Source organism: Anser anser, assembly GCF_964211835.1.
Source record: "Anser anser genome assembly, chromosome: 3".
Lineage (NCBI taxonomy): Eukaryota > Metazoa > Chordata > Aves > Anseriformes > Anatidae > Anser > Anser anser.
Window position 1 is genome coordinate 45,640,430 of NC_139722.1, and position 25,902 is coordinate 45,666,331.

Below are 25,902 nucleotides of genomic sequence, written 5' to 3' on the forward strand. Positions count from 1 at the left end.
CTATTTACAGTTACATGTACTGTCACCAAGCTTTCCTGCCCATCTGTTTTTACTTTACATAATCTTGCAAACATACCAATACAGAGAAATGATAATTATCTTACCAGCTCTTATATATACACTACATAGAGAAAGCTAAACAAGTTTATTTTGCTGATTTTGAGTAACGCTATTTCACCAAAAAGAATAAACAATATTGACAGAAAAACTTCTTGCCCTCTAAACTGACTTGAGTTTATCAGCAAAAATTTTAAGCACCAAAATTTTAAGAGATGAAAGATCTAAAATAGACGTATAGAAAAATAACTTTTGCCTTAACCAATCTATCTTAATGCACACATTGGAAATTTCAGTTGCTTTACCTAGTTAAGAAAAAGGTGCTGTTCAATAAGATTCAAGTCTAAGAGTCCCACTCAAAGAAACAGGAATGTGAAAAGTAGGGGTTGGGGGGGTGGATTAAATACACAAGTATTCATACATTAAAGATTGTCATTGCTGTTGACACCTTGTTTCCTGTAAATAGGAAGCATATGGAAGAGTAAAGATTTAAAGATTGCTTCTATTTCAAAATGTCACTTTAAAACTGAGAAGTATACCTCTTGATGATACATAGCCTACAGAAGAGATTAAATATTTATGAAATTTGTATAATTGATGCATTCTACCTTTATTTTAAACACCGTAAATGTAAATACCTGTAAATCATCTCTATCGGAAATTTTTCTATCTGAACGACATTTTTCTGAGAAGTGATTGTCTCCTGAAACATTGGTATTTCTGGCAAAACTACAGATTAATAGGTAATATTTAGCTCTGTGCTTAGGGGAAAGACATTTCATTGCAAAAAGCTGTCATGCTGAAAGTTGTCATATAAAATGTCACATTTTACAGCTACAGTGGCTCAACTTTTCTATCTAGTTAAGCTGTCAGTCACTTCATACACATGACAGTAGGTACTGTCACCCAAGCACAAAAGAATAGATTCAGATTCTAAAATTAAACTGTCTTCTGTTTTAAAAGAGTTAAATCTTTATGTAAGACAAACTTTACTAGAAACCCCAAAAAAGTTCTCTGGATAACCATATTAAATTTATATTCTCATATCCTGTTTGTTCACAGGGAAACAAAGTAGAACATTTTTCCATGTTGTATGTGGCTGAAGAGCTAAGAAACATAAAGCCTTCTTCACACGCGCATATGACTTGCTCTTTACGTTCCCCTTGAAATCAATAGCAAATTTACCATTCATCAACAGATTTGACATATACAACGAGGAGCAAGCACGTAGATATGATAGAGTACTTCAAGTTCTCAACTGTGAATACTAACTGCAGATTTAGTGCTAGTTTCTTCTTCCCTCACTTCAGCTTTTTCACCATTTAAAAATCAATAAACTTTAAAATGTTAATCTTTGTTTCACTTGCATTTTTTCTCACTGCTCTTCATTTTCTATCATTAAAGTTTTACTAATAATAATTTACCACCTTCTGCTATTCCAGAGCACCATTCCAGGTTTTGCACCCCACACAGTATACGGCACCATAACTCAATACCTTGCACCAGTATCATGCAGTCCTAAGGACTGCAGAAGAGCGCTGTGCTGTCACCAGCCAATCTTCAGAAGTCAAGATACAGAACCCCAGGCTCACTCCTCCATGTGGTCTCCAGAAAAAGAACAGAATGGCCATAATAGCTTTTATAACATTATTGATGATTTGGATGAGGGAACTGAGTACACCATCAGTAAGTATGCAGGTGACACCAAGTTAGTGGGTAGCATCCATCTGCCGGAGGGTAGGAAGGACCTGCAGAGGGACCTGGACAGGATGGGTAGATGGGCAGAGGCTAATGGGATGAAGTTCAACATGGCTAAGTGCCGGGTCCTACAGTTTGGTCACAACCACCCCAGGCAGCACTACAGGCTTGGGGCAGAGTGGTTCAAAAGCTCTGCAGAGGAAAAGGATCTGGGGGTGCTGATGGATGCTCACCTGAACATGAGCCAGAAGTGTGCCCACATGGCCAAGAAGGCGAACAGCATCCTGTCTTGTATCAGGAATAGTGTAGCCAACAGGACTAGGGAGGTGATCGTCCCCCTGTACTCTGCTCTGGTGAGGCTGCACCTCAAGTACTGTGTTCAGTTTTGTGACCTTCACTAAAGAAAGACATCAAGGCCCTGGAGCATTTCCAGAGAAGGGCTACAAAGCTGGTGATGGGTCTGAAACACAAGTCCCATGAGGAGTGGCTGAGGGAACTGGGGTTGTTTAGTCTGGAGAAGAGGAGGCTCAGGGGAGACCTTATTGCTCTCTACAAGTACCTGAAAGGAAGTTGTGGGGAGCTGGGGGTCGACCTCCTCTCACAGATAACTAGCAATAGGACAAGAGGAAATGGCCTCAAGTTGCACCAGGAAAGGTTCAGGTTGGAAATTAGGAAACATTTCTTCTCAGAAAATGTGGTCAGGCATTGGAACAGGTTGCCTAGGGAGGTGGTAGAGTCACCGTCCCTGGGGGTGTTTACCAAAAGGCTAGATGTGGTACTTAGGGATATGGTTTAGTGGGTGATATGGGTGGTAGGGGAATGGTAGGGGAATGGTTGGACCAGAAGATCTTGGAGGTCTTTTCCAATGTTGGTGATTCTATGATTATCTTCTTTTCTTTATTTATTTTTTTTATTTTTTTAAAGAACATTTTAGCGATCCAGCTCACAGCTCAAAACCATAAGTAGCTGAATAGGTAATGCCAAAGGAACTGAGAACTGCAGTTCATAAAGTAGTAATTTAGAGGAGGAATTTCTTTGATCAGAGTCATCATGAACAGAATTTTATCACTAAAATAACATCCCCCAACAAATTAGAAGTGAAGAAATTAACTGGCTCTATTTGCACATCACAAATCACATTAGTACATATTATTCATTTAAATTTTTGTAACAGCAAAGTAAAAACTAATTTAATATCTCTAAAATGGTTTACTCACCTCATCTAAGTCTTTAATGTAAACAATTTTCTCTTCGATACCAATAGGCATTGGTTCACTATGGGGGATCTTCACCTCTTCATACATTTTGTTGTTTTCTCTCTGAACTGCCTCTGGTAAGAACACCTAAAATAGTATTACAGGAAAATTAATTGAAAATATGAAAACAGAAAGTTTCATTACTTTATAGCCCACTTGAAGCAATGGTTCATCACTTTCCTTCATAAAAATGAATCCCAAATAAAAACAATTCTCCCTGATTCATTTTATAGATAGCACAGAACCCCCTAAATGGAAAATAATCAGTTTTACTACTCAGAAAATGGTTTCCAAAAGACAAAAAAAAAAACAAACAGATAACTCCACTTTATTAAATTTCAAAAGCCATTAAGTCTAGAATTTCATAAAGCATTCATTTTATTAAAGTCAAATTCGATGTTCTCCAAAAGATAGAAGGAGAAAAACAGTATTTTAATGACTTAACTGACCCTAGAAATAAATACATTAGTTGAGAGTGAGATTGTTTCTTCTAGGGTCAAAATTAAAACAAAATATGTGAACATTTAAAACCCTCTGTAAAGAAGCACCGCTTCATGCACAGAACTCCGATTAGTAGGAGAATCTCCAAGGGAACAAAGGGAAATCTGCTGCACATTACTCACTGGAATAGTTGTATTGCTGAAGACGTACCTTTGCACCCCCGATGAATGCTGATGTTTTCATAGCTTCAGCTCGGGAATCGTAAACATGTGGATAATGAATTCTTTCAAAGTCCATCTCTCTCTGTCTACCTAGGACAGGCATACTTCGAGCATTCAAAAGTGCTAGTTCCCTACAAGCAGAAAAATAGCTGCAATAATTCTACCAATTGTAAGCAGCCATCACAAAAACTGGACATAGTATTAAAGTCAGAGCAAAAGTTGGAGAAATGTAAGGAAAACAGCAGTTTATAAAATGATTAACAAAAGAATTTTACTGTGTTATTCACTGGCATCAGTTAAACTAAGTCCTTATAGCAAACAACATAGATAAAAATCAATCCAACCAGTGCAAGGCTTTCCTAATGGAATTTTGCCTCTTTTTATGCAATACAGCAACATGCATTCACAGTTAAATACCAGTCCCACTATATTCTTCTCAATATGAAATACAACACCTTATTTGCTCCTTATTCTCTCCCTCCCTTATTCCTCCCACTACCTTTAGTTGACAACATGGAAAATAGCACCCGTTAATCTGTAGAGGAAAAAAAGAAAGATAGTTCTGCTAGATTTAGTACAGACTTCATAAATCTTAAGCAAGTAGTATGCACACAGGAACTAAGAAAGATAGCCTACTTCTCTAATCTGCATCTCCAGCCCACATAGATGAGACCAAGAAGATTCTCATTAAGCAGATCACTGCTTTCTTTCCCTGAAAATTAGGTTTTCATATTAAAAAAAAAAAATCTACACTTGTAATAAAACGTGACCTGAAGTCATAATCATCTAATCTCCAAAGCAAACTAAAAGAAAATAAACGTTTATGATATGTTGAAGTAGCAATTACAACACAAGCATTTTTCAACTTTTGGCATTTATTACCTTTGCATTCGCAGCTCTTTGGGATCAAAGCACATTAGTCCTTCGCCAGAACCTTCTCCATCTTCCCCAGCTTGTTTTTCTTTTCTGGCATTTCGTTTTTCTTCACGACGATATTGTTTCATCAACAGCTTTTCTTGTTCAGACTGAATTGTAACTTGACAGCCATAATTGGGTTTAGCATTTTCTCCTATAAACTTCCTGCACTGTTCTGCAACATGAAAACAGGTATGCATCTCCATAAGTACTGGATTCTATCCTTTTTATTCCCCAGTTTTCTCTAATATATGTATTAGGCAGATTATGCAGAGGTTGGCCTCAAGAAACTAAAAGTAACAGCTCTTAAAGGCAGGACATTTGAAGTCATCACACAACAAAAATTCTTTATACCAAAGTAAGAGGGGGAGTACTGCAAACTAGCAGTAAGAGGAGGGGCTATCTTCGGGAGATTTACAATAACTTCATCAACACTGGAAAAGCTTCTTTTCTGTTCTCTTACATGAATACACTAGTAAGTAAAAAGGCTGTGAAAAATAGATTAAATAAGTTCTTTCTTTTTAAACAGCTTCTTCCCATAACAATTACTGTATATTTACTAGATAACATGACTGTATTGAAAGCATACCAACAGTTTAATTTCCTTAAACAAGTGAGAAAAGTAATCTTATTCTGTACAACCACAGGCTCCTTCCTTTTATGTGGATAAGCAGCAGGATTGAAAAACAACAACCACCACCACCACCAGAACTACAGAAGAGTTACAATACACAACAAATCCAGGGCAGCTGGGAACCTGATAAAGTCCAGTCACATTTGCCTTTCCTAGACCATTAGTGCTCTTTACTGCAGATTGAAAACAAAGACACAACTAAATCTTTTATATGCAACGGGGTAGACAGATTGTTTGTTTTTAACTTTATTGGTATTTTTAAACCTCTACTTTCAAAATTCAGCAAACAGATAAGCAAAAAGAAGCTTATGTGGGTTTAACCATTATATAATTAATTACGTTTCAAATGTATTTTTTCAGTCTAGCCCTGAACCTGAAAATTGGAAACTTCTTTTTCTCAAATCTTCTGAACAATTTGTGCCACTTAATTTTTAACCTACTGTAACAGTGAAACTCTTACAGCATGCACACTAAATAAAGTGACTATAATTTGTCAATTATTGAAAAAGTTCTAATAAACTGACAAAATGTCCACAGTAATACTATCACATTTGTAGTTTTAATTCTCTATCATTGTCAAAGGGAAAAACAAATTTAGGTAGGAAATTGTGTCCATTAATTCAGACCAAACGTATTAGGACAAAGAACTGCTACTTGATTTGTCTGATAAACACAGCAATCACCTTTATGGCTGTAGAATTAAATTCTATAATAACAGTCAAATAATAAAGCATTCTACAAATGTTCAGTATATGTATAGTTCCTTATCTTGCGCTTATTTTCTCAAAAGACAAATAACTCAAAGTTACCATACAACTAAATTCGTCCAGACACGAATGATTCCCTACCCAAATGCAATTCTGGAAAGCTAAAACTTCAGTCCCCATGAGGAATATCACTTTGATTTACTTAAAAGGAAAAAGCCTTACTAAAATGATTAAACTGAACTTGGGGCAGAGCATCTTCAGTCTTGGAGAAGATACTCAAATATCACTGACTTCTATGCTACAGTGAAAGAAGAGTTGTCATCAGTAAAAAAGGAAAAAAAAAAAGGAAAAATAAATAAAAAAACAAACATAAAACCAGTAACGCTCTCCTACTACTGAAAAGCACAATATTGAAAATATTCTTCCTCTATATTCTAGCATAATTTTTTACTGATGGCATGCTGAAGAATAAATTCATAATAGCTTTCAAAATACTGCTTCTACTAAATGAGAAGAAAATGTTGCACATTGAAGAAAAAACAATCGTTTGGTTTCCAGTGCATATATTTTAATTTTTTTCTTTTGGTTATATGAGAAAGTAAAAAAAACAACAACAACAACAAAACTTGTTATACTGATAGTTTCTGCTTTGAAATCAGTAGCAGATAAAACTAATGATGGCTCTGATGACTTTAGATCAACCATCAGCACAGCAGAAGCTGAACTTCCAAACACTTGAGTAAATAACATTTTAAAACAGACGTATTAAGTATGGTTTGCTTGCATTTAAAAAATATTGTGAGGATACCTAAGTCCAGCAATATCAGCTCTAACCAACTTTTTCTAACTCCATGAGTTGTAAACACACAATGGGCTGTATGGTGTTATGTATATGCAAGATTTATTCCACGTTGCAACCTATCACAATCAGATGTATTTTTTGTAAGGGAATAAAGTAGGAACACTTGTTTTTAAGCAGCAATTTGTAAAACAGATTTTAAAACTATTACTCCGTGTATGCAATGTATCTTATTAAAAAAAAAAAAGTATAAAACCTGACCCCCTTTATTCCTCTCACTTATCAATCTTTCAGTTTATTTTTTTTTTCCTCCCAGAAGAAGTGGTTGTTACTGTGCTTTTTCTCACCAAGACATACGTTTGATGTTAACACTGAAACAGAAAGTGGCATAGCAGATGAGGAATATCTCACGATGAAGTTATTTCAATGGTAATCGATTGAAATAAATACAAATACTAACACATTTATTTAAAAATTACACATGCACATATACAGTTGAAAAGTAAATATGCAATATGCATTAATTTCCTTTTTGTAACCAAGCCACAATTTATTTATTTACACTAGTATAAGCACCCTCTATCACCACCAATTTTTTTTGGCTTTCTTTTTAAATGTGCATAGCCAGTACTGGTTGAAATATAACTGAACAGTTAGAAAACTAAGTTTTATCTGATTTGGAATAACAATTTTGTACTCACATACCTTGCAGGGTCTGGAACTTGTTATCATTTGTACAAGTCAAAGATTTTTCCACAATCAGAGATCTGTTCTGTAGGAGCTTCTCTATAAGTTCAAAACCTTCAGGGCCTAGTAGTTCAAATAACTACAAAGAAAAGAAAGTCCTAAGTCATTGTCCAAATTAGCACAAAACTACAAATAGGACTACAATATTTCCATCCTTGGTAATAGCATATCTGTTAACAACAAGTTTAAAGAATTTCAAATCTGAGTAATTCAGCCCAAGAGGTGTCATTGCTAGCATTTATCCAGATTCTATGTTATTAAAAGGGAAAAGTACTGAAAGTTTTCAGTAGGAAAGATTTAAACACTGTGAATTTTGTCTGTTAAATAAAGCATTTCTTTTTGAGATTCTTGTATAAAATTTAATTCTTCTCAAGACCAAAGTTTACTTTTTTTTTTTTGTTACTTACATAAACTCTGCTACAAATTTTTTCTGCCATAATATAACCAGATAAATCAGGAGAACTGGTGCTTTCTTATAGATGTCAGATAAATAGTAAGTTATTTCCATTCCAGTGAATAAGAGAAATCGCCTACTGCATTTTCTCATTAATATCCTACAAAAAAGGTGATAGATGTGGAAGAGAACAGGATTTGAGGAAACAATTAAGAGGAGCACTTCCTGTTCATCTTACCCATAATTATTTTGGCAAAATTCAATGCAGTACAGCAGAGCAGCAAGCTACTCAGAAACCGTTCTTGATTTCTAACATTTTTTCCCCCTCATTTTTTCATTTTCTAAAAAGGCAAATAGGACAATTTCTCCTTAGCGCTCTCGAAGTTTGCTTCTAAAAGTATTCATTCAACTTCAGGTATCAGGTAAGAATACTTGTTATGGTGCGTTTTCATGTAAAGTTCTGTGAATGCGTAAAACTTTGCCACTGCAGGATTCAAATATTTCTGTTGCAACTATGAAAAGGAGAGTTCTCTTACTATAGTGTATTTAATTTGCCAGCCCCTTAGTAGGGAGTTTTGCTGCGGTTGTCTCTGCCCACTGGGCAATAGCATTATGATGCTTATATTTGCAAAATCCATAGAACCATAGAATGGTTTGGGTTGGAAGGGGCCATAAAGATCATTGAGTTCCAACCCCCTGCCACGGGCAGGGACCCTTCCCACTAGACCAGGTTGCTCAACGCCTCATTCAGCCTGGCCTTGAACACCTCGAAGGATGGGGCATCCACAGCTTCTCTGGGCAACCTGTGATAGTGCTTTACCATCCTCTGAGTGAAGAACTTCCTCCTACCATCTAATCTAAATCTTTTAGTTTAAAATTGTTCCTCCTTGTCCTATCACTATCTGCTTGTGTAAATTTCAAACAGTGTGAAAGGCATCAGAATAGTGATCCCTTTTTTCAGGCCAATCTGTACTTCATAAAGTAAACTTGCATTTAATAAATAATACAAAAGAAGTAAAAAGTGTTACTCCTTAACCCCCGGTGTTTCTGAGAAAAACATAAGGTGTGTCAATTAGTTCAGTGATGTCAGCATTTGCAGAGACCACGAAACATAAACTTTTGCATTTCTTTTCTTAAAGACAAATTGACAGCAAATTGGAGAAGCAATCTGGGTAAAAAAAGAATGCAATAAATGTGGACAAACAGAAAATCCTACACTCAAATAAGAGTAGCAAACTGCAAAACTACAGGACAGTAAACTGCTGGCTAGACATTAATTTTGTTGACAAGGATCTCAGGCTATAATGGATTTCTTTTTACCCAGCCTTCTCTAACAATCATCATTAATTCTTGTCTTTTGCATAGCTGTTCACTGTCACTTTACTGCCACATTTTAAGCCAATATTATCTAAAGATATAAGATGACTTTGTTGAAGGCAGCACACACGGTGTATACATATTCAGACTTACAGTGTTGCCAAAACAAAGACAAAAGGAACAAGGCAATTGACACTTTATTCCTAAAACATCCACTGTACACTTTCAGCTCTGCAAAGGACTCCAAAGCATCACTCTCACTAGAAGCAAGCTAGGCAAGGTTCAGTCAGAAAAGATGGGTTTTGATTGGGGTATAGATGACAGTTTTAGAACAGGAAAATATCTTTCCATTCCTGTTTTCCCAGTGTACTCTCAATCAAAAAACGTCCATACCAAATCTATTTCAACTGATCAGAACAGTAGAGTTGTACAAAAAAAGCAGTAAAGTTACATGACATTCTATGTCTGTGCCAGAGGCAGACACTACCATAAGACAGCATCTCTCACTTAATCCCTAGTTAGCTAAGGGCTTGAGGGAGGAGCACCAAGGTGAAAAGATAACATCCTAGTCTCCAGACAGCCTGCCAAAGAGAACCAAATGTATGGTATTACACACAACAGGCTCATGCAGTGTGAGTCACTCCGTTTTGCCTTCTTGATTCATGGACAGAGCATAGTATTAATTTGCTACTAGCAGTTTGAGAACTGCGTGCAGAATCCAAGTAACCATGCTGCTGTCTGAAAAAGGAGGCGGCTATGAGAACATTTTAAACAGCTAACACGGAGTGAGCTCATTGTTCAAGACAGAGAAGTGAAACAGTACAGAAGACCAGCAACAATGACCTCTTCTCACCGACAAGTTGTCTCCCAAACCCACTGTAAGGCTGCCAGAGATCACAGGTGGAAAACAACCATTGAGAGACAAACCAAGACATAAACGTAAGTGCCAGAAAATTGAGAATAAGTTAAACTGCAAGACCTGTCACCATCTACCACGGATGGCAGAAATGGTGACACTGGCAGAAAAAGATGGCAAAGAGCAGAAAAAAAAACACCTTGAAGACTTCTCTGTAAAACCTATATTTTATTCATCAACAGATTTATCCAGAATCCCATCTTTTCAAAGTGCAGTTCTTTATCTTCTCATATGCTTAGGCTTTCAAGAACATATAAGGGTCCATTCACAAGGCTTTCTACCATTTCAGAAACACTTTTGATGTTTTCTGGAATCTTTAAACCTAATTCCTAAAGCAATACACTAATTAAAAAACAACCTGAACTTCCGTGATGATAGACACCGTTAATGATCTAAACAGCAACCAGACCCTAAGGTAACTTAAGAAAACTGATTTATGAGCTGGAGAGAAAACACCACTCCTTCTTGGGATCCAACTTCAATCAAGAGAATGCAGTCTGGCATCTTCAGACAAAGCTCAAAATTTGCCTTCCTTTTTAATAGTCACACTACTCAGATAACTCTGATCGAAGTCTAAAGAGTAAATATGAGCTTTAAAAAACATACAGTTTATCATATTCAAAAGAGAAAGAGTTGTCAAAGTTTGTACAAAGTAACCACCTCACTGCTGCTATCAATCTTACACTGGAAAGCACTTACACTTCACAGCAACAGATTGACTATATAAATCAGAGAGCGGGAAAGAGAAAATTAGGATTGTGTTGATTGAAAACTGGCTTCTATCTAGTAGGAGTAAAGAAGCCCCACAGCACAGAAAGCAACTGATCGAGAAACAAAGTGGCCTTCTTCTGCCAGAACACTTCTTTTTGACAGTAATTTTATCTTTTGATGGTATAAATTGAAATTATTGACAAAGATTGGAATGGCTGAAGAGGCTGTTAAAGAGCAAAATCCACAACACCTCCAGTACTTACTGAATGCTAACACAGTCCCAAGCACTGCAGTTCAGTCTTAAGTCTGGCCGTTCAGCTGGGGGCATAGTGCTGAAGTGAGCACTTACAATAGTTGCTTTGCAATGTTGATTTACAAAATACAAGCGTAGTACTTTTCACAGGAGGCTGCAGCATTTTCTAACACACAGGTCGGCCTTCCTCATGATGCTATTCAGGGTGACTGCCCTGCAACCGTGCTGAATAAGTCCATACAGAATCAACCACCACAAGTAGCAGCCAAAGAAAAATAAAGCAACAATTTCTGTAAAATGGAAAGCTTAAGAAAGCTGTGAATCCTATCTACTGTTAAGCCTCTCAAAGTGATAAAGCACCTACCCCTGACCAACTACATTGATCCTCTGGACAAATACCTAGCATAAGCTGCACAGAAATTCCTAATATTCACTATAGAAAATAAAAACTTCCCCACAGTTTCTTTTAAACCATAAAACCTATATAATTTCCAAGAAAAGCATTGCTACTAACACATTCTCCTTTCCGCATTTCATTAACACATTTATTCACAGCATTTTGTTATCTTTTCTCAATAATGTTACTTAGCAATATTTAATTCCTGATACAATCTAATTTTACAGCAAAAACACTTCTTATTCATTCCATTTGTAGTACTTAAATAAAGGATCATTACTCTTGTTCTCCAGGCCTTCCCACGTTCACTCATCCATGCTCTCAGCATATGGTCCTTTCAACACACAATATAGCAGCAATATTTGTATTTATGACTTCTTTTTTTTTTTTAACATAATGAACATTACCACATATAAGCTGAATACTGTTTTTTCCTCTGTGGTCTCCAGCACAAAAAAAAACTCACATTCTGTGATCCGAAATTAAAAATGAATATTTTCTGCTTAGCTGTAAACTACCAGCTGCTATGTGATCAGCCACCAAAGATAGCAGGAGACAGGTACCTTACTTAGAGGTCTAAAAAGACAAAGAGCTGAAAATGTTAAAAATAATCAAATTAGACTTAACTTTTCATAACTCACTGGTTTCTAGACATCTTAATTAAAAAAAATAACTGCTAGAACTTAATGGAAAGAAAAAGAACACAAGTGATTCCAACCACAAGCTTTTCCTTAATCCCCTTCCCCCTTCCAAAATTGATGTCTGTCTGATACAATAACACTTACCCCACTCCAGTTGTAAAATTAATCCTTTTGTAGCACAAAGGAGAAACTAAAAGCACCCGCTCTGTCACTGTCACAAGGAACAGGACAGCAAACAGACAGATTATTTTCACGACTGACTGCAGCCTGCAGAGCTAGGAGAGACTCAACACATGCTTGAGCCCTGACATTTTCTCCTCTCTCTTCCTTTCTCAAGGAGGCTTGCTACCTCCCAGCTTTCCAGCTCTTCAATGCCGGGAGATACTCTCAACAAACTACAGAGACTAAGCTTTTACAGTTTTTATTAGCTTGTTTTGAAGTCCAAGAAACACGTATTCACCAAATCGGGATCCTTTCATACATAACTGTTGCTTCCTTATGCTCTGCCCAGAACATCTTCGTGCTCAGGCATACAGGAGCAAGATAAGTGTTTACAGTGAATTTTAATATTTCAGAAAATAAATGCTGTGAAGTCTCTCCCATACAACAGGCTTATTTTATTCTTGCTGATAAAATCATTCATAGTACTGAACTTAAATTTTATCCTGAAGAAAGGAAAAAACAAGTTGCAGACCAACTGAAAAAGCTGAATATTCCTCTTGAAATCTGTTGCTTGCCTCTAAAGAGAGATTACTATTGAGAAAAGAATTTTGGATGCAATGTTTTGATTCTAGAGTAAGGGTGGAGAATAAAAGGCAAATTGAGAAATTGTGATCCACACCTAGCAATTTATGTAGCTTCAGAAGCTAATTATTACGTTTCATTCCAAAGGAAATGCTTTCAGTTAATCAAACCCAGGAGTCAGCAGGGTCATATCCACTGTAGTAGTCCACAGGATGAAATTTCTAGCATTCAAAGGCCAACTAGAAGCAATTAATCTTAGAAGGGCAGTAAAGCTGGGGACCACGTTGGTGACAGCACAGTAGTAGCTTTTAATGGAGAAATTACCGAAGTAAAAGCAAGTTCTCTGAAACATTTCCAGCTCTTTCCTAGCATCATTCTTACTTCTAATATATTCACTTCTACTACTTATCCAAAGTGTTCATTCCACGAAGGGGACAACAGAAATAAAGATGCTGCAGTTTTGAATAGCGGACACATGTTTCTGGCACTTAAGCCTGTAACCTGAATGCTGTTAATAGTTTAACATGGCTGATGGCAAAAGATTAAACAATGTGCAACACTGCAAGTTCAAAAAAAAAGTGTGTATGTATCATCTCCAACCATAGTAACTCCGACCATAGTAACTCAGCCTGATAGAAGAAAAAAAAAAAAAACAAACACCTGTAAAACATCTGTGTAAGTTTGTTAGCAAAAACTAGGATGGTTCTGACAGAAGTGACATAAAATGGTATGATTCTATTGTCAGCGTAGGTGCTGGCAGGCCAGATTATATACATTATTACATATATTATTCTGGCCTGAAATGTCAATATCCAAGAGCCTGAGGGCAGGCAAAGGAATTTAGAGAATGTTCTTAGCTACCTTTTTATTAAGATATTAGGAGATAAACTAGACAGCAGGCAACAGTTGGAGAGGCTGTGTGTCAATCGGCAGTTTCTTGAAAAGCAGCCAAACTGTTACGTTCCTTGAAGCAGTAACAGATTGTGCCCAAAAGACAGCCCTGAATGTCTTCAATAACAAAGGTCCCACATGACTTCAGCTACTACTCAGTGACCATAAAGACACAAATGAGTGTGATATATGGTCACTCACATTTGTCTGAATGATTTTTAAATTTCATTTTATGTGCATAGCCTTAATATCTGGAAGAAAGTGTGATAAGTAATAAATCTAGGAACCAAAGGACAAGATGTGTCACACTGTATTAGAATGGTGAGACAAGGTCCCCATACTAATAATTTCTACTCAATATATGCTAGTTATACGGAAAAGGCAAGGAGACGGAGACAGCAGTCCGGCAGACAGACAGCAGTCTATCAGCCAGAGCATGGAAAAAGCACGAAGCTGAACTCCAATGAGATGCACAGCATAGGAAACATCTTCCAGTCAGGCTCAGCCATAAAAAGTACAGCCTTGCTGTTGAACTCACAGTTCAGGACTCCAATAAGATGTTACTTGGAATATTACAATAGTTAATATTCACTTTGCAATTTCACAAGGCACAATTTAGAAAGGGCCTTAGAATAATCATCTCCTTACCTTGAACTTAAATATGAGGTAGAGAACTGTGAACATCACTCTTACATAAAACTATCTCCCACACAAGAGCATTTTCTTGATTGCTGCATCTTCTGTGAAGTGGGGACAAATCCTAAACGTCTCAGAAAATATTTTGTTCTTCAAATGCAAACAGACTAGGAATGGTCCTTGTGCCCTCCTTGAGCCTCAACACTACATGGTTTTGCGGCACTAAATGAAATAGAACACAATTTGGCCAAGCAGCGCTGCTCCTACCTTTAGAGCCTAACAGCTGGCCAAGGTTACACAGCACCACCTACGCAACTAATTGCTATGCCTGCTCTTTGTGGCTTGTATCCAAATGATTTTACTTCACATTTTTCAGCCTTGCAAAAATCCTCTCAATAGCATGGTCTCAAGTTCCTTCTGTCGAGTAGTACTCAAGTGAGCTACTGAGTAACTGAAATAAATTCTTTACCTCAAAAATAATAGAGAAAACATAACATATTTCTTGGAATATAGTCCTATTGCTAAGGCTGTCTGGATAAAGTAAACTAAGAGTTCATTTTAGAATACACAGCCCAGCACGTTAATTCCACCTACATAGAAGTTATCTTCCATTCCTAGCAAGCCTTTCTACCTGGGAGACTTGCAGAGTCTGCCTCAAAGGTGAACTGTGGATGGGCACTTCCAGCCCTCTGAAGATGAGTTGCTGACAGACTACTTGCATACAGAACACATTTCTTCAACTACAAGGTTCTTAAACTGCAATACCAGGCATCACTGGGATTGAATATGACAGAACAACAAGCCTATGGGCAGGCATGCTCACAGGACAACAAGCACCTCGTCCTCAGACAGCCTCAAGCAATTAAGTGCCAGCTTCATGAGGATGAACAAAAATTTACTACTTGTCATCAGAGAGGTCTTAAATGTCTCTCCATGAAAGGAGTCAGCTTGGAATTTTTGGATTTCACCTTCAGAGGGCAATCAAAATAAAGTGAATAAAAAGTTAGAAACTACAAAAAAAAAGCAGCAGCAAAATTCTAGGAATTCCCTTAAAAGAAAGGTGAAAGTTTTTGTTACTTAAGAGATAGAACAAGGCTGAGTAAGAAGCTGATGGGAAGCTTTTCATATAACACGGTCTTTGTGAGAGATCTGCAAAAATATAATAGTTTCATAACAAATTCTCACACAACACTTAACCTTCAGTTACTTTTCTAGTTAGTACATTTGCAGAGCAACAAGAACTGATGGAAATTCGGTCTTGAGCATGGGAAACATTTTTAGTCCAGCAGTACAAGTTCAAAGCATAAATAAAGGTAGAGCCAATTATTTTTTCGTAGTAGTGCCTCTCCTCAGCAAGCTGGCTCTCTATTTCTGTATTTCTTTTTCCACAGAACATGATGCAATTTCACTTCAACTATACACTTGTAGAAATGCATGAAAGAAGAATTCTAAAACGAATATTAAAACATGAAAATTAATTTCACAGCCTACAGGTACCAGGCATTAAGAGTATGAGATTTCTTTTAAATCAAACTCAAGTCTAAAGCTAAAACACTGAAACTGATCAGTTACAGGGGAAAAAGAAAGGTAATTATTTTTATCATAAAAAAAATAAAAAAAACACATTATCAGATTGATAGTATATGTCAATATGGCTAAATAGGCCTAAAACAATCTTACCTACTTAGTTTCCTGATAGTTTTTATTATAGATATCACCTTAGTGTTCTTACATCAAAAAAGATTATAATTTGTCACAGCATAATTCTAACATATTTGATGGAAAGCCTTCTCCAGCTCCTTGTGCGTCTAAAACTGCTGACTACACTTGACAAAAGCAACACCACAAAGCACCTAAGCAAATTTACATAACATTTTTAAGAGAAAGTAAATAGAGTAGGGAGATTACTACCGCTATCGGTGTTTAACATTGACTAATTAGGAACTTAAACAGATGCACTAATTTTGAAAATTTGAAACACGGAACGACACGGGTATTTCCACCAGCTCATTTAGCCTAAAGACTCAGGCAATTAGAAATATGTCAAACCCAGCTACAAACAGCGGACTACTAACATGCCTTTTAAAAAGCAAGCCCTGAAGACTAATTTAAGTGTAGAAAAAATTTACTGTTATAGGATTCCTTAAACTAGTATTTATCTTCAGAAGTATTCTGGGATCAGCTGTTTATGAATTTTGAAAAAAAAATATCCTAAAATTAGCTAATTGCTTCACTTGCCACTTCTCTAAGCACAGGGAGCAGGTGCCATCCCTGCAAAAGCTATAGGCCCACTTGGAATTACTGAATGATTATTTGTAAAGATACTACACAGATGCCTGCATCACTACTGCAGTAATACAAATCCAAATTGTCCCAGAGGAAGGAAAAAATGTCTAAAGACAGCATAACTTTAAAAGGAGACAGCAGATGCCTTTTTCGTTCTGTATTGAGAACAATTGAATTGGGTAAGAAATAAGAAATCCTGACTTTAACTCACAGAAAGCTGCATTAATAGAAGCGTCTGTATTAGAATCAACCATCCAAAACAATTTTTTTTCTAGTGCTCGGGATTTAAGTTACTTACAAAATGGCCACAGTTGGAATGGAAATCTTGTCTACAAAAGAAGAACCTGCTGATATTGGTAGAGGAAAACCATTCCAAAACCCAACAATTTCCAGTATCCCCAGGGAAGTAGTCCCCAGGGAAGCAGACACGGCACCAAGCCTGTCGGAGTTTAAGAAGCGTTTGGACTTCGCACTTAGTCACATGGCCTTAATTTCTGGGTAGACCTGTGTGGTGCCAGGAGTTGGACTCAGTGATCCTTATGGGTCCCTTCGAACTCGGGATATTCTATGATTCTATGATTTCAGAACAGCTTCACCGAGCACAGAACTGTCCGTCAGCAGTCCAACACTTCTGCTACTCCAATGTGCAGCAACAACGTACAAGAAAACACCAGAAAGCCAAGCACCTTACTCTGTTCCTTAACAGAGGTGAATGACGAAGAGTAACAAGCAACTCTAATCCTGAAATCTAGTTCTCTCTCAATTAAGATAGCAAAGTCCACATTTTAGGATTGTCCATGAAAGCTTGCCAGGCACAGCAAGTTTCCTTGGGGCAGCGCTGTGGAAGGCCGCTGGTGTTGGCTAGCCCCAGCCTCTGCTGCCCAGCACCAGGGCTTACTATGCACCCAAGTGGGCAAGAAGCCAAAGAAGGCAAGTTTTTGCCTGAAACATAGCCTTTTGGATTTTTGGGGGTGCATGCAAGAAAGAAGAAAAAGGTTTCAGCTAAGGAAAGATGAATTTTTAGCCTAGATTTGCATGGAAACAAGTCCTACAAAATCACTGTGCACCTACACATAAGTGAACTACTAAACAAATTTTGAGCCTCTCTGGTAACTTCCAAGTTTGACAAAGGGACAGATATATTAAGTGGCTGGTAAGGAGATAGATCCAAATCAGTCCCTTTTCACCTTCTGCTCTGACCCCAAAATGGCTGCAGGGTGAGCACAGTGGCGTCCACACACCCCAGTGAATCCAGCAGCAAGCACCAGCACCATCTCCTTCCACCAGCAAAGCCCCACACTCCCACTGCAGTAGACATGGGGAAATTGAAAGCCTGGAATATCAAGAACGACAGGAAACCCAGATTTCTGAATTTTATGACTTAAGCAGCTATGAGTTTGGGTTTGTCTCCCCCCCAACCCCCAACTTAAAATGATTCGGAAGGATGTGATTTTGTGTTTAGTTAATTTAGTCAGCCTTAATCTTTCAGGTGCCATCTGGTCGCATCTTGTTGATCTCGTGGTTCCTTATGTCTCCATTTGGATTTGAAAAGAACTTCTCAGAGGGAAGGGAAAGGGGCTCTATCAATCACAGACTGTCTTGTTCTAGAAAAAAAAATCTCATTAAGTTTAATGATATATTTAAGCTGATTCAAAAGTTACCATGAATAGATCAAGCCTTATGCCACCCAAAGATACAAGCTCTCTCTCAGTACAAAACTGAAGTAAAGGAGTTGACAGGAAAGAGGAAAAGTTACTGACAGGAAGGAGATCAACCAGCTCTTAGCACCAGGATGAACCCTAGCATCTCTTGGCTCTCACTGTGGCTCTTTCATCATATCTTAAGTCCTGTCCTCAAAAACCAGCACTCAACTCCATTCAATTTGCTTTCTTATGAAGGGAAACAGCATGGCTCTGTTTTGATAAAAATTCAAAGTCTTCTATCATCCTTGGTGTTTCAACACTCCTTGGACATCAACGGATCTGTGTACTACAGACTCCAATTTCAAAAAGAAGGCCAAAACTGGAAAAGGAGAAAACTGTATCAAAAATAACTAGATTATTTTCTCTATTTGAAAGGTGCACAGATAAGCTTTATGGTCAAGAATAATGAGACCCAAGCTTTGTATTGTCTGAGTATAAAATTCTTAGTAATTTTAATAAAATTACAAAGAGAAGATTTTGAGCTTGAAAAGCCAGAGTCATACCAAGTTAGAAGCTTTGACGATAAGATAAAGATGAAACACCACAGGGATGATCCATATATATCTGTACTTTCCCATAATGGGTACTGCTCTCTATGAACTAGGTAACAGGGAATAAGCTTTGTGATATGTTAATTTGTTAGGGCTAGAATGTCCTTTTACTGAACAAAACGAAAAGCCACTCTGATGCTTAAAAGCAAATATGTTTTACAAGACACATTGCTCTGACTCGAAAATATCTTGGATGCAAGAGTACATGCACAGACAAAATTAAAAGATAATGCTATAGCTTCATGATTCATTAAGGAAAATGCAGATTAAGTTACTACAACATAGTATCGTATCCAAGGTTTTCATGTGGTGTTGTTTATAAATATCAATGAACATTCAAATTAGCTGTTAAGTCAAAATGGATGTTAAAGATCAGCATTTTCAACTGCTGTCTTGAAATTGCCCTGGTCAGGCCTCACATGGAATACTGTGTCCAGTTCTGGGCTCCCCAGTACAAAAAAGACATGGATCTCCTGGAAAGAGTCCAGCAGAGGGCCACAAAGATGATATGGGGCCTGGAGCATCTTCCCTGTGAGGAAAAGCTGAGAGACCCGGGTCTGTTCAGCCTTGATAAAATCCCCTCTCAGTCTTCTTTTCTCAATATTTACAAATACCTTAAGTGTGGGAGACAGAGGGATTTGGCCAACCTCTTTTCAGTGGTCTGCGGGGACAGGACAAGGGGCAATGGCCACAAAATGGAGCACAGGAAGTTCCACACCAACATGCGAAAGAACTTCTTCACAGTGAGGGTGACGGAGCACTGGAACAGGCTGCCCAGGGAGGTTGTGGAGTCTCCTTCTCTGGAGATATTCGAGGCCCGTCTGGACGCCTACCTGGGCAGCCTGCTCTAGGGAACCTGCTTTCGCAGAGGGGTTGGACCCAATGATCTCTTGAGGTCCCTTCCAACCCCTAAAATTCTGTATGATTCTGTGATTCATGACAGAACTATCACTTTTGTTTATTGATTTTAACTAAGAAAATTTCTAAGAAAGCAAGAATTTTGATTATTTTCTACGATGTGAACATATTTCTATTGTAAAATTTTGTGTGATAGTTTTTAAGAAACAAACCTAACAAATTAATTTTTATTAAACATTTACATGAAAGTACTACAGTGACAAAAGAAATTCAGATTGTCCTCAGTAAGTTCCCTGGCAAAAGTCGTTTACCTTCTCCAAAGATGAAAGAGGAGATCTGAGTAAATTCTGTGGGGACATAATGAAATAAGAGAAAGCAGTAGGAATCTGAGCTGTTAAAAAAAACTATTCGGTCTATGATTAATTCCTGTTCTTTACAATGTCCCAAGTACAAAGGGACTAGGAAAAATTACTAGATATTACTCTTCTATGTTTTCTAACAAACTTCTTGACTGTGATACAAAAGCTTGGGATTCATAACCAGTTGTAAACACTCACACAAGAACCCTAGATAGGATCCTAAAGGAATAGTTAACTTTATGATCACTATTAGATTAGTAAAAATCACTATTAAGGCTGGTTGATTAAGTCTCCAGGAGCAAAAGATGAATCTCTGGAAGTCAGGTAAGTATGGCCTTCTGTCACCATAAGTAAACTATCTATAACATCTGAAATACCTTATGCAGCTTTTAGATAACATTTTAACCATCACTTAGATTTGCTCGATATTGGAGAAACAAAACAAAACAAAACAAAAAAAACACTACTAAATTAAGAGGTGAATGATTCAATAACAATGAAAAACTAGTACCAATATGCAACCGGTCAATTTCCATTAGTAAACAGTACTGGGAGTCGAGCTATGCCCCTCCATAAAAATTAGTATTGAATATTTATTGAAATAATAATCAACTCCTGATTCTCAGTCTTTGCTTGATGTCCTCATAGGTAACTGAATTCCCATGTCCAAACTGAGCAGAAAATTTACAGTGTCTGGAAACTGTGCAGTATTTAGAAAGCCAGTGCATTAACACAACGATTTTTAAACACCAAACAGGTCATAATACTAACTGAGAATATAATCAAACTTTACAGTTTGGGATTTGAAGAGTGCCTCACAAGGCATATACAATTGCTCTGTGCAATAGTTCTGAGAGCTGATGCTCATTTGTTAATAAAGAAAATTACTGAGCTATTGCAAAAGCTGTGATAGTGATGGAAGAATTGTTAGAATCTCAAAGCTAACCAAAACTCTTGGTGAGTTATTTCCTCACTAATAAGAACAACCAGTATTTACAAAACATTTGCATTATGCTGCCAGTCTTTTGCTGTCCCCTCCCTCTGAGTGCCTTTTCCTGCAAGCCACAGTCCATTGATGCGTTACTCCCACACTAAATATGTTTGTACTATTGGTACTTTGCATCAAGTCAGTCTGACAATTATTTTTTCATATTTCGTTTCCTCAGTTTTTCATACTTTATTTCACATGCTACCTTCTATGTGATTCACCTCCTGTCAACCCTTTTCCAATTATTTTTTAGCACCTTCTATACATAGCAATGTTGAAGTCATCTGCTCAAACCGCTTTCCCTACCAACAGGCTCTCTATATTAACACATTCTCCACCTAAGATCAAAAATGAAATGTCGTTGTGACACTGAAAATATCTGGCAGTGCTTACAATGAATGTCTTTACAATGGGGTATAAACATACAGGTGTTGACGTCTTTGAAATATGGTCAGCCAATAAAACATTTTCCAATAGGGGCAGGATATTTAAATGTTTATTTCAGGTACTTCAAATGAGAAGAGTCAGGAGACTCCTTATTCCAAAAATCCTCCTGCAAATCCCATCAAGCAGCTAACTGCCACAGTTTTGTTCTTAAATAAACTTAAAATTAACATTAATAACAAAAGAGTTAATAATGACTTCCACATAACAAAATAACGTACCATGATTTTTATTTGCCATTTCTACAGGTAGTCTCCATAAACCTAATCTCCACAAGCTCAGGACTTCAATAAACTTTGAGGAGTAATACAAGATAGTACTAAAGGTGTGTTTATAAATATACACACTATATATGTGTGTGTTTATATACACACACACTCCTGAAAGCTGTTTCACAACATCTTTTGTCTCCTGTAAGTAACTAAAGTAATAAATGATAGCTTATAAAAATTAATGTATACAACTGCTCCATCTAGAACAAGCTGTTTATTCCAAGCTTTTACAACAAAGAAATCATAATCTCCTTTGCATCTTGAACAAAAATGATGTAGTAGCACTACCCTCTTCATTTTTGTTAAATGTTTTATGTATTTATTGTTACACCTGCTGCATCAGTTGCACAAGACTACTTTAGTTTGATCCAGTGAGTTTTATAGTGTTAATAGTTAAAATCAGTACAGACTGAACCACTGAGTCTACACCCAGATATCCAATTCCTCTGTGGGAAAGTCTCATAAAAATGCAACGGCAAACACAAATGCAATCCTAATTTTCTACTGGTGTTACTTTGCTGGCTGTGCATGTAAAATATCAGCTATATACACAGTTCAGAAATCTACTCTGTAGATTAAGTTAAAATCATAGGTACAGACTAACACAAGTAGTAAAATCAAAACTGTTTCAAAACAGAGGACAAACGTCCAACTTATTTTAATGGTGCTAGGATTTTATTCTAGAGGTTTTGTCTTTGCAATTACACATCTTGAATGATTAGCGTTCATCACTTTAAAGCCTAAATCAGTTTTCAAAACACATTCACCTCTCCTGTTTCCTCCACTTTGGACAGCCTAATCAGCCACCTCACCACCGACTACAGCTCCTAGTTCATATAACAACATCACCATCCACTAACAAGCTGTGCTGCTTACTTACGCCTTAGCGCATTATGCTATGCATTGTGTTTCAAAAAGTGTTTTCCCCTACATTTTCTACAGGCTGCTTACTAAAACTATTTTCACCAGCCCCAAGTTCTGCCCAGCCTCCTTTTGACACGGAGCGTACCTGGGAGAACAGCAGCCACGAGCTGAACTCTCAGAGCACCTTCGGCTCTGCCTGGGACAAGTGAGGAGAGCTGCCGGGGGGGAGTCCTAAGCCAGAAGAGAAGAGAGGCAGCTTACACAGAAAAGCCAAACTGTGGCTTTGACAGGGAATGGAGAAGCTTCTGGGAGCACTGAAGCACTCACGAGTGCACCGATACCAGTTTGTAACCAAGGGAGCGCATGCAAACCAGCTCCACTTGTGCCCCGAGCCAACCAAAAGCATCAACCAAGGACTGAGTGTGAGCAGATTGTGCTGCACGTGGCTAACGCAGCCTTTTTCTCTAAAGCATCTCTCTTGGAGCCTGCACGGTATGTCAGAAGTGGAATCTCAAAGCCAGCACCTAAGTGTCACACCAGTCTGCAACAAATGAAATGCCAAGGCATTTTTCACAGTCGTTATTATACCATGAGCTGTGAAATGTTCAGAGCTCTTAACATGAATTACATATTCATACTGCTCAGGGAGCACTCGCAGTACAGACCTGAGAATTATTAATCTGAATTCAGGTTTAGAAATAAGAGTTGAGTCTTTCTCAGGTCACTTTTTTTCCCCCTGATACTAACAGCCAGAACATATGGTTTTTATATATAAAATTTAACACTAAAATTCTGACTACCCTTGAAAGCAAGTGTTTCAGAATGAGCAAGAAATCAGCAAATACAGAGAACAGTATCTGCAGCGTGGGCTACTGACAAAAAGCACACTAAATCACTGGTAGGAAATAAAAATCTATACAACGGCTTAGTCTTACTCTGAAGTAACATGATCATGTGCGAAGCTGTATATACACTTCCATTCACTTAAGCAAAGGAGTGAATAAGTGTCTGTAGTCTGCAGGAATTCAAAATTCCTTTTGTAGCTAGTTTGCATTATAAACTCTTAAATACACTCTCGTTGAACTGTATTTCAATGTACTTTCAAATTGTTACATCTGTCTTAGCTTGCACATTGAAAAAAATTGACATGTTCATATAAGTAATGTTAGGCTTTTAAAGGATATTAGAAATTTGGTCATATAAATTAAGACTGTATTCATTTTCTCTTAAGAGAAAAATGACCATTACAGATTCCTGCTTATTGAAGGAAACGAAATGAATGATTTCCCTGAATAACAAACATCCATAATTTATAGATACTTAATTTTAGGAGACCAATTTAACACATCTGAAATCAAGGTCACTTTACAGCATAATCGAGAATACTTGAAACACAAGGACTATTTATTTCCTACACACAATAATTCATTAAATTCCTCATAAGGTTAAAATTTAAGTACTTCAATGGCTCATTCCACTTATTTTTACGAGATTCTACTACGGAGGAACCTGCTACAAAACAAGAAGTATCTAAACTTAAAAAAGAACATACTGGCATAAGAAAGAATTTGCACTTAATTTTTATGACTTTAATGCAATAAATCCATCAGGAAAAAAAGCCTCCCAACTTGGGAGGGGGAAGGAAGGAAGCTTTGTTCAAATAAGAGGGGGCAGCATCAGGTAAAGGAAGTGATAGTAACCCAAGAACTGTGGGGCTTTCTGATTCTGAAAGTTCATCATGATAGCTGAAGGTGAAATTTAGCCAGCCTCACAGAATGTTCCTTACTTGCAGCACTCTGAGGCAGTTTTTCCAGTAAACACAGTAATGACGATTATCCAGGGAACTTTAAGAGGACTCACCTCATTTCTCAACCAACTAGTTTATAGAATATGCATATCTGAAATTAATTTAGCAGTCAATATTAAAACAAACAAACAACAAATCAACCACAGGCCTTCTCTGCTAAAAAAAAAATAAATGCATCTTTTTATAGTTTGAGGTGCTCAGGAGGGGGCCAAAAAACAACAAACAGCTGAAACTAAAGGGCTCCTACGGAAAAAAAAAATAATCTGTTGACTACTGAGCTCTATAGCTTCCATTCTGACCAGAATTAGCTACACTGACCAGTCATGGTTTACCGTGGACAGCATGCCCTGTGATTCGCAAGCTGCAAAGTGCAAAGTTACTGTGTCTTTTGCCAAATCTATCGTATTTTCATTTAGACATGAAGAAATTTTAAAAAGACTGATCACAGCAGGCTGAAGTATACACAGTTTTAGAAATACAACTTATTTCCTAGTATCAAGAATAGCATTGGAGAAGTAATACAATTAGATTTTCCCTAAGCACTGCCTTTGAAAAGCAGGAGGGGACAAACACATTTAAATCCAAGTTTGTGTAACTCAAGTAAAGACACTATAACCTACAGTTGTGAATACCTTTTTATTTCCTTACTTAACAGCAATCATCATTTAGTAATAGTTTTACATACAAATCTCCTACTTATGGGAAATGGTGGATATTTCCTTCTGGTGGTGATGCTATACTAGATTTAACTGGGTAGACTGTAAAGACACCTTAAAAGATTATTACAGAGAAGAAGAAAAAAGCCGTATTATCTCCTGCTATGTTTCTTTTATTTATAGGCTCATATTACCACAGAGAACAACTTTAGCGTCGTTTGCTTGAAAAGTATCTGGGCCTGCTTACCATTCTGAACTCCACAGACCAGGTGACTTCACTAACTGGGTCCCTTACCATAGCACAGATTTCTCTTTTGAGAGACAAATTTTGACTCCCTATTATTACCTTCCAGGTCTTAATTACCAACCTTGTACTTCGTAAATTTCAATTAAAATCAATGAATTACAATTCATCTCTGGTTATAGAAGAATATTTGATTTTGGATAGAAGAGAAAGGAATACAGATATAAAAGTGATCATATCAAAGCTAGAAACCAAAAAGTTCCATGTTCTTGCAGCCTGAGTGCAAGACAATCTTTCATAAATCTTCAAAAACTGACACATCAAATTGTAGGTCAGGAAGCACACATCTACAAGTGTAATAACACTGTGAATAAAATACATATATATGACTTGAAAAAAGTTAAAAGGAGTTTAATGGAAAAAAATCAGAGAGCAGGTATATCAAAAACAGTTTAAATGTAGCATGGGCTTACTAGAGATACATCAGCTGGTCTA

General features: G+C 37.2%; 1 protein-coding gene across 5 annotated transcripts in view; it reads right to left on the reverse strand.

Annotated features, from left to right (window-relative positions):
* Positions 1–25,902, reverse strand: part of ASCC3 (activating signal cointegrator 1 complex subunit 3) — a 282,651-nt gene that overhangs the window by 227,528 nt on the left and 29,221 nt on the right. For all 5 annotated transcript variants that reach the window (XM_083831844.1, XM_083831841.1, XM_083831842.1 and 2 more), the window contains exons 5-8: positions 7,434–7,554; positions 4,556–4,763; positions 3,663–3,804; positions 2,973–3,098 (exon numbers count right to left, since the gene is read on the reverse strand). In XM_083831844.1, coding sequence (XP_083687970.1) covers positions 2,973–3,098; positions 3,663–3,804; positions 4,556–4,763; positions 7,434–7,554 — 597 coding nt within the window. The remainder of the gene's footprint in view (positions 1–2,972; positions 3,099–3,662; positions 3,805–4,555; positions 4,764–7,433; positions 7,555–25,902) is intronic.